This window comes from Vulpes lagopus, chromosome 9 (assembly GCF_018345385.1).
Source record: "Vulpes lagopus strain Blue_001 chromosome 9, ASM1834538v1, whole genome shotgun sequence".
In the NCBI taxonomy this organism is placed as follows: domain Eukaryota; kingdom Metazoa; phylum Chordata; class Mammalia; order Carnivora; family Canidae; genus Vulpes; species Vulpes lagopus.
The window spans coordinates 9087844-9104298 of record NC_054832.1 but is presented as its reverse complement, the minus strand read 5'-3'; the positions used below and the strand labels follow the sequence as shown (position 1 = coordinate 9104298).

Below are 16455 nucleotides of genomic sequence, written 5' to 3'. Positions count from 1 at the left end.
GGCCTGGCCAGGCTTCCTGCTCTGCCAGCCTAGAGGACAGATGAAACTGACTTGTCTTCCTCTGGAGAACCCCCCTTTCATGGGTTCTTCAGAGGTTCCCCGTTTGCTCCTCTCCGACATCCCCAGTCCTGGCCAGTCCTCTGAGCTTCCTTCCTCAGCCCCACATGCAGCCCATGACAACCCACATCTGGTCCTTAGAAAAGGCTCACACCTTCCTGCCCCCAGCCAGCTGTGGGTGAGGGCCACACTCTCCACTCCTCTGGCATAGCTTTTCTCTGGTCCCACGGATGATTCTCCTGGCAGGATGGGACTCCGGCCCCCTGTCAGTTTCAGGTTTCTCAGGCACCAGCTTGTGCATCCCCAACTTCAGGACACACTCTTCCAAACTCCCTTTGAAGGCCCTCTCACTAAGCTTGGGCTACAGCGGAGGAACCCCAAATCAGAGGTGAAGCTCATAGAAAGGAAACAGCTCTCTCCAAAGACCAACATTCATCCACCTTCACCCCCAAAGTCCCTTGGAGGCCACGCTCAGCAGGATCGAACTGAGGACATGGTACTACTCGGCCCAAGGGTCTCATCCTTGAACCAACAGGCTCATCTCCTGTGGACAACCCTGTGCTAAAGCTCCCGCTGGGCTGGCTGCGGTTCTCTAAGAGCTGCACTGTCTTCTGAGGCTCCCTTCAGCCCATTCTCCTTCCCCCTCCTTCCACCTTCTTCTCCTCATTTTATGGATGCCAAGCCTGTACCTACAGCCTTAGAGGCTCTCCCTTCCTACCCTTGCTCGCTCTCCTCTTCATCATTCCAAGGCATTACCACCAATAGCCATGAGAAGAAAATTGAAACACTGCTAAAATCATATTAACACATTGCAATTTGATCTGAAATTACGGTTTTAACTTCTGAGCTTGACCAATTTGCTGAAGTACCAATTTAATAATCAGGCCTTTTATCTCTGACTTCATCTCTCTGCATTAGCAGCCAGTCCTGTGATTGAAAATCAACATCTTAATGTAATAGTTCTATGATTTACAGAACATTTGCAATAGCCAACATTTTATTATAGACAAATGAGTTATAGCATTTTAAGGTATACATTTGAATTTTTAGCTAGTTTAAGAATATTACTGTATAAAATAGAAGTCGAAACACTGAAGTAGTAACGTGGATAAATAACTCTGTTTACCCCATAAGTGGTATACACACACACTGCACTGAGGAAAAACCGGGTCTGGTGAGTCCGCTGATGCAGCCTGATGTTTCAAATCAATGGAGGCACTTCAGGGTTATCTTCAAAGTCAGGATTTTCCTCACTTGGTATAATTTTGGGTTCAGCTCGAACTCTTTGGAGCCTGTGTTTTTTCTCTTGAACTATGTTAGCCACATCAGGGATGGAACGCTTGCTAGGATCTACTTCTAGTTTCTCAATTTGCTTGCTTCTGTAAGAGCAAAAAAAAAGGCAAGAGGAAATTGAGATGCCATTTTAAATTAAATTTCAAACAGAGTCAATTCATTCATTCATTTATTCAGCAAACATCAGCAAGAGCTATCCTTAGAGCATAGAGACACAACAATAAGAGACCGTCCCTGGTTTCAAGTAGCTCAGAGCCTTGTAGGAGCCAGAGTGGACAAGTAAAGTGCTGTTGCATAGACAGCGAGGGGAGGTGGGCTGGGAGACTCTACTCTTCTGAAAATATGTATTTATTTCCTTTTTTAAAGATTTTATTTTTAAGCAATCTCTACACCCAACATGGGGCTCGAATTCACAACCTGAGATCAAGAGCTGAATGCTCTACTGACTAAGCCAGCCAGATGCCCTGCATCTGAGAATCTTTCAATAATGCAGCAGGCGAACCCCACAGTCAGGATCAATAACAGAAGCACCATGGGCAGGTCTTACTCCTGCATGTAGCTAATCAGGCTCCCGGACCCTGTTGCTTCAGATGATCCAGCCTGCATGCAGGGACATTTATATACATTCAGGTGCTGAGAAAACTCTCTCTACCAATTTCTCTTGTATCTTTGGTATATAGCTTTACTGAATACATGTTAAATAAATGAAAAAAATATTGTACTATTGTGCAATCATAAAATTAAATAAGACATTATCTCTGACCTACAGAAAATCACAGGCAGCATCATCCAGGAGCCCCACACTGATGCCCTCAATGCAATGCATGGCAGGGAGGGAGGTTCAACTCAACTCTGGAGAGTGTAAGCCTCTGTTGTACTTGTAACCCTTCCCCCTCGTTCCTGCCACTGCCTATCCTGGAGGCACTCGAATTTTTAATTCTTCTCAATATTTTGACTAATACACATGGACCCACTGAAGGAAAGTGTAATGTATACAAAGAGTATAAAGCATAAATATTCTGAAGACCCAGATTGCACACTACAAACTATCCAGGAAATAATAGTTTCCAAAGACCGACATTATAGTCATTATTAAATATAGCTCTACATTTTAATCCCCATACTCTTATTTAAAAGGCTATCATATCTGTGGCTTAATTAGGTAAATATGTAAATTCATCTATTATAATTATGTTGACTTTGAGGAAAAGCAGCCTGTCTCACTTCCAGGCATATGCCTCTTGCACCACAACTTCTGGATCTTAGCAATAGACCCTGACCTCAGCCAGTTCAGTTATCTGTGGCTCACCCACTTCAGATGTTGTGAGGAATAATTTGCGTGCAGGACTTTAATTGGTCATGAGTGTCTGGGTAATAGACAGCGAACAGATAGGCCAGGGGCACCTGTGGATCATGCTAATCCCAAAATAAAGAGGCGAGGAGCTTTTGTCCCTTGCTCTTTCCTCCCTCAGTGTCAGATGCCTGAAATGACAGATGCCCATCGCCAGTTTTACCCACTACCTGACTGTCAGAACCAGAACCTCTGGAGTCTAGTAAAAATAACTGGAAGGCAAAATGAATATTTTTACTACCACAGAAAATAGCAAAAGAAAAGAAAAGGTCTAAAATCATTAGGCATAAAACACATTAAGGATTGATTCCTTTTATTAAAGAACATAAGGAAAGAACTTTCTTCTGGTAATATGGAAGGCTAGACTATTTGGACCAAGGATTTCCACCTCCCACTGAAAACATTAGGGAGATCATGAAAGATGTGACAAGATAATAAGGAACCCTATGGTCAGAATTCAGTAAAAGGAGGAACCAGGGAGGAAGTGGATCCCCAAAGCCACCTTTGCCCTGAGGGAATTTGCTGAGGCCCTAGAGGGGTGCTTTTTGGTCTTGCTGACCTTCTAGAGTTAGGAACAGAGGTCAAGGTCCTGAGCATGCCAAGTAGGCAGCCCGACAGGATGCCCTCTCTACCAGAAGGTTTTTGTATCATGTATGGGTGAATGAAAAGTAAACCCACTCTGCCTACCTCCCAAGGGACTGTGAGGAGAGTGGGACAGAAAAGGGCTGAGTTGTCACCACAGCTGGTGCTTCCATGTGCTTATAGCAGCCATGGTTAAAAACCATCAATCTTGAATTTAGAGTGAAGTGGTTCCAAACTGGCAGTGTCCTCAGGTAGGGTCTGCCCCAAAGCACATGCCAATGCCTCCTGGCTGAGCACCTCCCAGGCTTCTGAGAAGCCCTCAAACTATTTTCTAAGGCAATGGAGCAGTTTGCCATCAAAAGTAACAAGCAGTCCAGGAAAAATGGTACTTTGCATAGGAACCAGCATAAACAACAAGAACACAAATAGAAACTAAAAACCTCAGATTCTGAATAGGAAAGCATGAATTATTAAACTAATAAAATGTTTCAGACTTAGTAGTATAATGTTGAACTTTTTCTCTGGGATTGGCTATCCAACAGAGATGCCTGCTCCTCATCTCCATTCCACATTGTACTGGTGCCTTTCCTTATGCACTAAGCATGAAAAAGAAATAAAAAATACAGGATTAGGAAGAAAGAAAGTCACCATTCTCTATAGACATATAGAAAATCCAAAAGAACCAACAAATTAATAAAATAGAAGGTCGGTAAGGTTGCTCGGTACAAAACCTAACACAGAAGTGCATTACATAGTGGTGATGGTTGTACAATATTGTGAATACACTAAGTGCCCCTTTCAAATACTTAAGATGGTGAATTTTATGTTATATGTATTTTACCACAGTAAAACATTAATTGGAAATCTATATACTAGCAATAAAACACATTTACGATAGCATCAAAATATCACATGCCTAAAAAAATAATACAATATGGATATATGTAACATGAATCTGGACACAAACCTTGCAGCCTTCATAAGAATTAACTCAAAATAGATCACTGAGCTAAATACAAAATACAAAACTGTAAAACTCCTAGAAAAGAACATAAGAGAAGAGCTAACCAACCCGAGTATGGCAACACCATTTTAGATACAACAGCAAAGGCATGATCCATCAAAGAAATAACTGACAAGCTGGATTTCATTAAAATTAAAAACTTCTGCTCAATGAGATAATTTTGGGAGAATGACAAGACAAGCCACAGACTGGGGGAAAATATTTGCGAAAAACATCTGATGAATGACTGTTATCCAAAACATACAAAGAACTCCTCAAACACAATAATGAGAAAACAGTGTGATTGAAAGAAGCACCACGGACCTTCACAGACACCTCACGAGCGAAGATGTACAGTTGGCAAATAAGCAAATGAAAAGATGCTCCAGACCATATGTCACCCGGGAAATGCAAATTAAAACAACAAGAAGATGCTAGTACATGCATATTAGAATGGCCAAAGTCCAGAACGTTGACACCACAGAATGCTGGCAAAAATGAAGAGCAACAGGAACTCTGAGACATTCTAGCAGGGACGTAAAGTGGAAGTAGAGCCACTGTGGAAGACACGTTGGCAGTTTCTTATATAACTAAATGAACCCTTAGCCATGCGATCCAGCAATCACACTTCTTGGTATTCACCCAAAGGAGTTGAGAACTTATGTCCACACAAAGACCAACACACAGTGTTTATAGCAGCTTGATTCATAATTGCCCCAAACTGGAAGCAACCAAGATGTCTTTCAGTAGGTGAATGGATAAATAAATTGTGGTCCATTCAGATAACAGAATATTATTCAGCACTAAAAAGGAATACACTCTCAAGTCATGAAAAGACATGGGGGAGCCCTAAATGTATCCTACTAAGTGAAAGAAGCCAATCTGGAAAGGCTATATATATGCTGTATGATTCCAACTCCAGGACATTCTGGAAAAGGTAAAACATAGAGACAGTAAAAAGATCGATCGTTGCTAGGGGTTGGGGTGGAGGAGAGAGGGATGAATGGGTGAAGCACAGGTATTTTTAGGGCAGTGAAACTACTCTGTATGATACTATGACATGGATACATGTCATTATATATTTGTCAAAGCCCACAGAATGAACAACACCAAGTTTGAACCCTAACGTAAACTATGAATTTTGCATAATAATGATGTGTATTAATGTAGGTTCATTAGTTGCAACAAATGTACCACTCTGGTGGTGGATGATGACAGCGGGGAAGACTGTGCATTAGTGGGGGCAGCAGACATATATGGGAAATTCTATGCTTTTCACTCAATTTTCCTGTGGACCTAAGACAGCTCTAAAGAAAAAAAAAAGTCTATTAAAAAAAAAAAAAGACACCATGAAGAGAGTAGAAAAGCAAGCCCAAGAATGTACTAAGATTTATAATTCTGGCTCTACTATCACTTAGCAGGTTTGTGATCTTGGGCAAATTAATCTCTTTCAGTCTCAGTCCATTAGGAATAACTGGGTTTTCTCTTATTTTGAAGATGAAAGACGGGGGATGGATGGTATCACGTCGCACAGAGTAGGCGCTCAACATCAATAAACCCATTCTGAGCAAGTTCTGTGTCCTCCTTGATCAGACAGTGTCACGGGACCACAAGAGTTCACAGGCTTGGTTACCTCCCCCATAAAACATGATCCCCTCCAGTCCCAATGAAAAGAACCTCACTCCATGGATCTTCTCCCTCCAGTCACTCTGTCTGCACAGCAAGAGGAAAGAGGTCACTGGCTATCAGAGAGTCGACGGGCCTATTCTGGCCCTCCTGGTGTATCACTACGTCTTCCATCTTCCTCCCCCTGCCTCCCCCTCAAACTCACAGCTGCCTGACCTCATTCCCAAGTGCAGCCTCCACGGGCAGCTGTTTGGCTCATGGGATTGCCCAGCCAGAGGCTGAGATGATGTGGATGGTTGGTGAAGTTTGTCAATGATTAAGGAGCATCACACAGATATGCTATGCGTGGCTGGGAGGTGATTATTTCCTAGTAATGAAAATGGACAAGAGAGGCTTTGCTAACATAATGTAGGCTGTAATCACTGTTAGGGTGATCTTCCTGGGTCTGAAAACCAGCTCCATGCTGTTTGCAATGACTGGGCTTCCCATACCTGTGATTCCTCACACACTGGATTCACACTCTCTACATGTGTGGATGCTGCTGGAGGTTGATTAGGACCATGAATATTCATGATAGCACAATACCCTAGAATCTCTGTAAGTTACACATATATCTGACGTGGAAGCCACTAAAGTGAGAAATACGAGAGTGGGTCTCCAAGGTTAAACCCAGCAACCCACCTTTCAGAAGGAATTAACTCCACACCTGTTGTTAGACAAACCCCATGTTCGAGAATCTACAAAACTTCCACAGTTGACTTGGAATATGTGAATGCCTGACTGCTTATATTATGCAAGACATAAATATAGCTCTTGTTCAGGTATTTTTGTGATGATAATTTCAGCATATACATTTGTATCACAAAGATAGTTTGCCTGGGTTCAAAATAGATTTTGCCATCTGGATGGTAAGAGTCTGGAAATCATGACAAGTAGAAGGAAAGTTGAAAGGCCTGGGATGTGCATTCTAAGGAAGAACTGAAATAAGGAGAACTTTGTCCAGAATACTTTGCTTATGGAAACTGGGCTTTGTTCTGAGGGTCTTCAGGGGGGAAAGCTAGAATGTTCGGTGGGGAATGGAGGAGAGGCTTCTTGCCACTAGGGAGTATGGAGAGCAGGGAGGGACCCCGTGGGAGAGAAGCTGATGCAGAGGCTCACAGATGACTCGTAAGGAGAGGTTGACAGGAGGGCACATGGTGGGGTCTCTTGGCCCTTGCAGCCCTGAGAGTTTTAGGATTTATGACGTGACAGGCAGGCCGTGAACGGGCAGTGTGAGCAGCGTTATGAACAGGGCTCAGCAGAGCTGCCCCAACATGTCACGGCCTCCAGATCCTCAGATATTCAGAGCTTCTCCCCCTCATTGGCCGTATCGGTAAACTGAGGATAAAACCAGGGAGCACTAAGTGTGTTAATATGGGTGGAACACACGGAATAGTGCCCGATACAAAGTGAGTGCTCAGTAAACGTGAGTGGTCACTGGTGCTGACTTCACCACTCCTTACCATTTTCCTCACAAGAAATCGGGGCCCGTCTGTACGCGCATTTGTTTTGTAGGGCTCAAGAGCCCTATAAATTGAGAGTCTATGTTTTGGGAACAAACATTAACATTCATAGCAGAAATCATTTTTAAGCTTTTAATAATTGTATCTTTGGGGAAGGTGCATTGTAGCCACCAAATGACAATGAAGAGAACTATAATAAAGCTCAAGACAGCTGGGGAGGTGGTACCTTTGGTTTGTGGGCTCTCTGCGGCTGTCCACGGTACTCTTCCCAGACTTTGAGGTTGGTCGCCAACCTGTGATTATTCCATCTACCTGAAATAAAAATACAACACATACTAAGTGGCCCATTACTCTCTGATGTATCCTCAAAAGTATACTCTCTCTCTCTCTCTCTCTCTCTCTCTCTCCATATATATATATATTTTATACTTTTTTAAGAAGCCAAAAAATTTTAATTTTTGCTACATATTCTATCAAAGAGTCTAACTTTAAGCCCCTGTGTGGTATGAGAAAGTTATATCACAGATTGTATCTTGCAAAGCCACAAGCTATCCTTCATTTGCCAAAGGCCAAGCAGGGGGAACAGGGTGAATTAATTCATGCAACAAATATTTTCTGAGAGCCAGCAACATGCCAGACACCATCTGCGGTGGAGGGGATACAGATGTGGTTGAGACACTGCCTCTGGGCCGCCCCGCTCCGCGCACCTGCTACAGTAGAACGCCGAGCTGGTGGGCAGGGTCACGCCTCTGCAGGTGAGGGCCATCTGCTGCCCTTTCTCTGTTGGGCTTGAGACTTTACTTGCTGCACAGCAGTGGTCAGATCCAAGGGGAAACAGACTAGGCTTGGACTTTGAGGGTCTGGTCGCCACCCCTACTCCCATCTGCCAGCTCAGGCAAGCATGCTGGACTCACCATGCATGTTCGGGAAGGGAATCGGGAGCACCGAGGTAGCCTCAACCTTAAACCAGATTTTCCCATCCAAGCTTTATCAAACCTCTGCATCAGAGTGCTGGCCGCTTAATCTGGTTATTAGATGGGGTAACTTGTTTCCTGTTTGACTAGCGATTCTTGATTGTATGCCCCACTGGTCAGAGCCCCCAGAAAGCCTATCCCGTTGTTTGTCACATAAACTTTTGAGGAAATGAATGGTGAACAAAGAAATGAAGGAATGAATCCTAGTCTGGGGTTGAGGGTGGGCTATAGCATCAGATCTGGTGAGGTGAGGGGATCCCTGGGTGGCTCAGTGGTTTAGCGCCTGCCTTTGGCCCAGGACGTGATCCTGGAGTCCCGGGATCGAGTCCCACATCAGGCTCCCTGCATGGAGCCTGCTTCTCCCTCTGCCTGTGTCTCTGCCTCTCTCTCTCTCTCTCTCTCTCTGTGTGTGTGTCTCTCATGAATAAATAAATAAAGCCTTTAACAACAACAAAAAATCTGGGTAGGTGAGTGCTTGATGGATAACCAGCTCTCGAAGGCAATTCCCCTATGTTGTGGTATGAGACCAGTGTTTTAGACAGTGCACTTGTATATTTATCTATCATATTTTACAATTGAATCCGTTTGTGTGTGTGACTTAGTACAGCTCCCTTACACAGAGGAACAAGCACACAGGGAACATGCCTTTCCCTTCCCATACACTCCTTGGGAGGGCCCGTGTGCAATGCAGAAAGGAAAGATCTGCTGAAGCTCCACCAGTTCAGTGGAGCTGAATGTGCTGAATACCTGACTGGGAAAAAAATACCTGTAAGTACCACAAATTGTCTGTGCAATGGCCAGACTTTTGTTGAGACCCTGCGAGGAAAGGACAGTGAATATTGGATGTGCCATGGATGCGACATTTCAAGTCTGGAAGAGTTTGCTCAGAAACATTTTGTATAGTCTGCAACAAAAACTTAAATAGAAGAACACTATGGAGGAATCAGCCACTAAAGCTACCAATGCAATGTTTACTGAATAATTAAAGGAGGTGGCTCATGGAAAGGTTTGCCCAATGAAGCAGATTCTACTATCATCAAACATGTTTTTGTTGTTGTTGTTGTTGTTAATAATGTTCTATTTGCTAGGTGTTAAACAATATGAATGTCATAGGTTTGTTTTGCATTAATTTCTTGCTGGCTAATGATTGATGTTATATTTCCAGATGTTGATGTTGGTAAGGTATGAATGTTTACACTAGTTTTATTTATTTACTTGAGGGTGGCAGAGAGAGAGAGAGAGAGAGAGAGAGAGAGAGAGAGAGAGAAGGAGCAGAGGAAGAAGCAGGCTCCACTCTGGGCAGGGAGCCCAATGTCGGGCTAGATCCCGGGACTCCAGGATCATGACCTGGGCTAAAGGCAGACATTTATCCCACTGAGCCACCCAATTTCCCCAGTTTATACTATTTTAATATTAAAACTTAACTGGGTTTTTCCTTTTCTTTAACTGAAGTAGTGTGATAAATACAAATATTCCTGCCCTCACCTCCCTGGCCTATCCTTATGGACATGGAAACACTTTTTAGTAGCTGAGCCCAGTTCAGGTTTATTAAGCCATAATAATATCAAACAGGAAGGAAACGGTACACCTGAGGGGAGCAGAGGGAGAGGTTGTTGATGTTAGGGTGTTGAGAACTGGCCCCTTCCTCCTGCAGTGTCTCAGGAAGGCAGCAGGACCTCTGGGAGACGTGGCTGCATGGTTGGGTGGAGGAGCATTGCCCACTAGAATTTTCTGCAATGATAGAAATGTTTTGTGCTGTCCAAAAAGCATTTGAAATGTGGCTAGCACACCTGAGCTACCAGAGATTTAATTTTATTTAAATTTACATAATTTCAGCTGACCAAGCTAGAGAGACGGGAACATGGTTACGGTGAGCCCCAAATGTATATGTGGGCTGCCCGATTCTTCTTCAGGGTGAAGGACATCCATCCACACCAGTTACCCCTAATTCACCTGTGGCCCTTGACTATGTGTCCTTTACAGTTCTGGAAGTCTCTGCCCCTTCCTCAACATGCCTGGGACCTGGCACCCTTACGGGATTGTGAGAGCTTGGGAGCCTGTATCCCAAACTCTCTGATCCCTGATTGGGCTGCTGGCTCAGCTCTTCCCTCCCACTCACAGGCTGGTGTCCCGAGGGCACGTCCTCACAGACATTCTGCACGGTCATCTCCTTTTCAGATCTGTTCCCGGAGAGCAGGGGCACCTTTGCATTTATTTTTTAATATTTTATTTATATTAAATGAGGCCAATGTTAGTCAAGAATCATCAAATTGCCAGTTTTAAGAAGAAAGCTCTTGAGCCAAAAGTACAAATTTTATATTGCTTCACGTTGTAAATGCACTAACAAGAATGATATGCATAATTAGAGTCTTAAAACACCCCGTTTCTAACACTGTTATTTGTCACATAATAAGCTCAGACAAAGATTCACTGTGTTTATGGAAATGCAAATAGAATCACAAATTTGGAACTTTTCTTCACAGAGAATTTGCTGCGCACCAGAATCTAAATGTGTTTCTTATTTTTAAAAGATATTTTCAGCTTATTTAGTTCCAAGGATTCTTTTTAAGTTTAAAAGTTAGGAGGAACTAAGAAATCAGTAAGAAAAATATTGACACTAGCATTCCTATTAACACCAAAAGTCGTCTTAAACACCAATATTTATATGAACGGCAGGCAAAGCACTTCTGATGAGATCTGATTTTCCCCAGCAGAGGACTGCAGGTTCAGGTCCTGAAAAACTGCTCGTGGTTCTCCTATTATACCTGCAGTGCTGCCACTGCTCTTTCTCTAGGAAGTGATGTTCATCGACGCTAAACATCTTATTCATTTGTACTAAGTGTGTTTAGGGATGACTGATGGACGAGCTGTAAGGGCCAAAATATGTTCAATAAATTAGATCTTGGGGGCCTAATGGTTTCCTGAATCCATACAAAGAAATGTAATCAGCTTCCTGAAAATTCAATTGTGGGACAGGCACAAAGGTACAAATCAACGTTTAATGATGTGGTATTACTTTAACTCACATAGAGTCATGCAATTTCATGCAGTTGAAAGTTGAGAGGGAACATGAAGGTAGTGACCAAGTCCCCTTCTCTGCAGGAGGCCAAAGTCCCCTCTAAGCTTTCCTGGCAGACGACTTTCCAGCTTTTGCTGAAATTTACCCTGGGATGGAGTCTCATGACTTCCTGGGGCATCACCCAGGAGCGAGACAATCTCCCTCCACTTTTATGTTTTATTTTATTTTATTATCTTTATTAAAGAAAGGCAGACTGTCCATTTCTTTGGATCTGCCTGATTTGGATGCATGCAGCGCCTCATTTGGGTGTATCTGGAGTCTTGGAAGCTTGACTACCCTTTGTTCTCCTACAAATGGACCTTGAGAACTTGTCTAGAGGTTATACCAGGGGAGCACAGCTACTCCTATACCCTTTACCGATGAATGGTCCTTCTCCATCAGGGAAGGAGGGATTCCTCCACTCCTATTCCACTGAGCATGAAGCTTTGGAGGGACGCACATGGAATAGTGAGGGAGGAAGGGGGCACCCGCCTACCCAGCCAGATCAGCTAAATCAATGTGGTGACAGATGTCATAGTCATATCACCCTCACATCCTATTTTTTTTAGTGTAGTTTATTTTTTTTTTGTTTCAAGTTTTTATTTAAATTCTACTTAGCATACAGTGTAATATTGGCTTCTGGAGAAGAATTTAGTGATCCATTACTTATATACAAACACCTGGTGCTCATCACAAGGGCCCTCCTTAATGCCCATCCCCCATCTAGCCCATCCCCCACCCAGCTCTCCTCCAGTGACCCTCAGTTCATCCTTCATAGTAAGAATCTGTTTTACACTTTGCCTCACTTTTCCCCCCCCGTGTTCATCTGTTTAATTTTTTAAATTCTGCATGAGTGAAATCATATGATATTTGTCTTCTCTGGCTGACTTATTTCACTCAGCATGATACCCTCTAGTTCCAGCTACATCATTGCAAATGGCAAGATTTCATTCTTTTTTACAGCCGAGGAATGTTCCACGGTTGTCTTGGCTTTTTCCATGGACCTCTACTTTAACAAAATGAATGTGGTTGCTTTTCCCAACTATAGAAATCACTAAGACTATGAAACCCAGATTGTGTGCACCGGGTAAAATTTAGTAAACAGACACAAGAGCGAGAGACCCAGCTCTTGAGTCTTATCTTCAGGTTGAACCATAGAAATTACCAATACCTGACTTTTTGACCTACAAAACAGTGATTTCACATGGTTCAACTTTTTATTTATATGAGGCTGAATAAGAATGAGCAAACAATCACTCGACTCCGGGTGAAGGCTTGCTGTAGTGGTAAATTAAAAGAGCACATGAAGAAAAAGGAACCTAAACCAGAGATATTTCTTGAGGAACAAAATATAAAACAATCTTTTAATTTTTTCTTCTGGGAATTTACCCTGGTTTCTTAAATTATAGTCTTCAGGAAAATCAGAAGTAAATTGCTCTTTTCTTGGATTTTCACTTTGTAACACAGTTTCCACTATTATCTCCATTAAATCTTCTCAAGGAATATTTACTGAGCATCTAGTATATGCCAAACGTAGGAGTAAGTGGTAGATATGGAAATGATGGATTGAAAAATTATCCCTGAACATCTCAGGAGACATGAAGACACACAAGCAATTAAAATACACTGGAGAAAGTGCAATTGAGGCATATATGCATACACTAGTGTGGGAGCCCAGGGGAGGAAGGGACAGGGAAGGCTTACTGGAGGATGTGAGGTTTGATATGAATATTAGAGAATAAGCAGGAATTTGCCAGAAGATGGAGATTATGTAGGGAATGAAGAGCATTTCAGGGAGAGAAAAAGCCTTAATAAAGACAGGAAGGTAAATGACCACACAAACTAGCACAGAATGTTGGGCAGATATAGGTGGAAACAAGGCAGGCAGAGGTCAGGTCTCAGGAAATTTTAAGATCCTTGGACTTTGCACAGGAGGTGATGAAAATCTCTGCATTTTTTTTTTCTTTCAACTCAGCTGAAACAGCATTATTCTCAATGTACTCTTATTTTCATTAGCCAAAGTGTGTGGTGTTGGCAAAATTATTAAGTCCAGTGGAATGGCGGTTTTTGAAAGAAAGTGCTTCCTTCATCACTAGGTAAAAATATACTTTTTTTTTTTTTTTTACTATTACAGTTAAATTGCTTCTTCCTCCCCCCAAACTTTATTCTGAAAATACTAACGGCATGTAATTTTGTTGGGAACTGGGTAAATGTGTGTCCTGGTCCTCACATTTATTGTCAGAATACTTACTTGTCAATTGCTGGCTAACTAATCTGCTCTTCTGGGCTCCTGTTGGCCTGTCAACTACGTGTATATGTGTATATTTCTCTAGCTTCCCGCTGTCCCCCAGGAAGGAGGTTTTAGAGTCTGCATCCAGGATCACCTAGCACTTATCCATCCTCTTTGAAGGCATCATTTGCATGAAACACAATCCATTACTCACAGTTTGCCCCTGCATAAGGAGAATAGGAAAGTTCAAATGGAGATTTGCCCTTAAAAGAATTTAACCCTAATAATTGACTTTCATACTCTCCAGGCTAAGCCTCTGTGGTATTTTAATGAGGATGTGATATGGAATCCAAACTCACAATGCAGGTGCTGAGCCTGTTTGCTGTTGTATCCACTTGTTGGCCTGTTTCTGCTCCACTCTGGGGAGATGAAGGACACGGACCCTCCAGGCCTCATTACCCAGCTTCCCACGTTGCATGGCTTCCAGCTGGGTGTGCCCAACGAGAAACACTGGAGGGAGGTTGGTGGTCTAAGAAAGAGGCTCCAGGTGCCTCTCCCACAGTCCCTACCTGCGTGAATGCCTCCTCCAGCAGTGGTAGAGTCTACTCTGTGGCTGCCCAAGAGGCCTCTGTGGTTCTGGTTTCTTTCAGGTGACGCTGATGCGTGGTTTCCACCATCACCACCTCCCCCCTCTGTCCTGGGAGTGGAGGTAGCCACCTGATGTTATGGGTTTCTGGGTGGTCTTACTCTCCCTTCTTTGGCATCTCAGATCTTCAATTTTCCATGTAATACATTTCCTGATTTACTCCTATGTGGCACATTGCTGTATATACTTCCTATATATTTTTTCAGTACTTAAGTGTTTCCTGACTTTTCATTAGACCCTTAACTGACTTACTCCCTGTTTCTCACACCTCAGGGTACTTGTTAAAACACACATTTCCACAACAACTAATTAGAACCTGCAGATAGTGGCCTGGGAATCTAGTTTTTTTAACAAGCTCTGTCCAGGTGATTCTTAGGATCAGGCAAGTTTTGAAAATAGTCTTACTGATCCCAGGGCTTTTCTGGATGCGATTCACAAGCCACACTTATGGGATGTGCTAGGGAAAGCCATTGGTGGGTTTTAAGCATAAGAATAAAATAATCTGATTTATGTTTTTAAAAAGGTCATTTTGGGCAGCCCGGGTGGCTCAGTGGTTTAGCGCCGCCTTCAGCCCAGGGCGTGATCCTGGAGACCAGGGATTGAGTCCCATGTCGGGCTCCCTGCATGGAGCTTGCTTCTCCCTCTGCCTGTGTCTCTGCCTCTCTCTCTCTGTCTCTCTGTCTCTCTGTGTCTAATAAATAAATAAAATCTTTAAAAAATAATAAAAATTAAAAAGGTCATTTTTTCTTTTGTATGGGGAAAGAATTAAAAGGTGGAAAGAACAGAAGTGGGGAAGACAGGGAGCAGCCTTATGAGGTGGTCAAGCTAGAAGATGACACTGGTGTGGACAAGGGTGAGCTGGGAAGACAGAGGTAGTTATTGAATTCAAGACGTGTTTGGGTGGTAGTGCTAACCAGCTGTACCTGTGAGGGTAAGAGGTAAGTCGAGGACACCTTCTAATCTTTGACTTGGACAACTGAGTATATATGATGGTGCCATTTTCCAAGACAGGGATGACTGTGGGAGGAGCAAGTGTGAAGAAAGAAATTAGTTGTTCATCTGGCCATTTGAAACTAGTCATGCTGATTTATGCATTCAGTTGGCTTGTCAGCTGGTGGCTACATATGAAATATCTTTGGTCCTAAAGCCTATACAATTTGCTAATATTTACAGTTTTTATTTTCCAAATAATATTTTTTATTTCCTTTGATGTTTAATAGCATTTTAGGACAGCATTTTGAATTCCTCAATTTATTTATTGGTTTACTCTGTATTTAATACTTAGTATTATATCTATTGACTCGTAATTAAATGTAATTTCTATAATTCTTTCCTTTGGAAATGAAATGAGGTTTCATAGGGTTTCATCTATTATGAACTTTTAAAATTATCTTAATTATATTGTTCAAATAATAAATGGTTTCACTTTCTGATGATCATAAATTTATCAAAGACAGAAATTGGAGCTGATTCTGTTTATTCTTGTCTATAAGACCTTGTGCTTTACATACTTAAATAACGTACAATCTAATGAATATATGGCAATTGGATCTTTATTTTATGTAATATTTTTATTATTATAGAATAATTCTTCTATCATGTCTGATACTCATTTTGCCATAAATACTCTATAAATTTTGGGCAGCCCGAGTGGCTTAGTGGTTTAGTGCCGCCCTCGGCCCAGGGCGTGATCCTGGGGCCCCGGGATGAAGTCCTACGTCAGGCTCCTTGCAGGGAGCCTGCTTCTCCCTCTGCCTGTGTCTCTGCCTCTCTCTCTGTGTGTCTCTCATGAATAAATAAATTTTAAAAATCTTTTTAAAAAACTCTATAAATTTTGTTACATTCATTTATTAGAGCTTTATCCATTCTTTTCTTTACCTGTCTCCAGTTTTTAGTTTCAGGTGTGTTCTTGTGAACTGGACAGCAAAATGGATTTTATGTCTGTTATTTTCTTACAAATTTTCTGATTTTGTTTCTTTCCTCATGTTTTTCTATTCCTAACTGTATTCACTTTTGTTTTCATTTATTTTCTGTAATGCTTTGTAACTTACACATTTGAATTCCACTAATTTTCCCCCAAAATATTTAATATTAAATTTAATTTCAACACAAGCACAGCACACTGTTAAGACC

General features: G+C 42.2%; 1 protein-coding gene across 1 annotated transcript in view; it reads right to left on the bottom strand.

Moving 5' to 3' along the window:
- Positions 1 to 957: 957 nt before the first annotated feature.
- The window catches only part of DNAAF11 (dynein axonemal assembly factor 11), a 70524-nt gene continuing 55026 nt past the window's right edge, over positions 958 to 16455 (bottom strand). Inside the window, exons 11-12 of the mRNA XM_041769282.1 lie at positions 7641 to 7726; positions 958 to 1436 (exon numbers count right to left, since the gene is read on the bottom strand). Coding sequence (XP_041625216.1) covers positions 1259 to 1436; positions 7641 to 7726 — 264 coding nt within the window. The 3' untranslated portion in view covers positions 958 to 1258. The remainder of the gene's footprint in view (positions 1437 to 7640; positions 7727 to 16455) is intronic.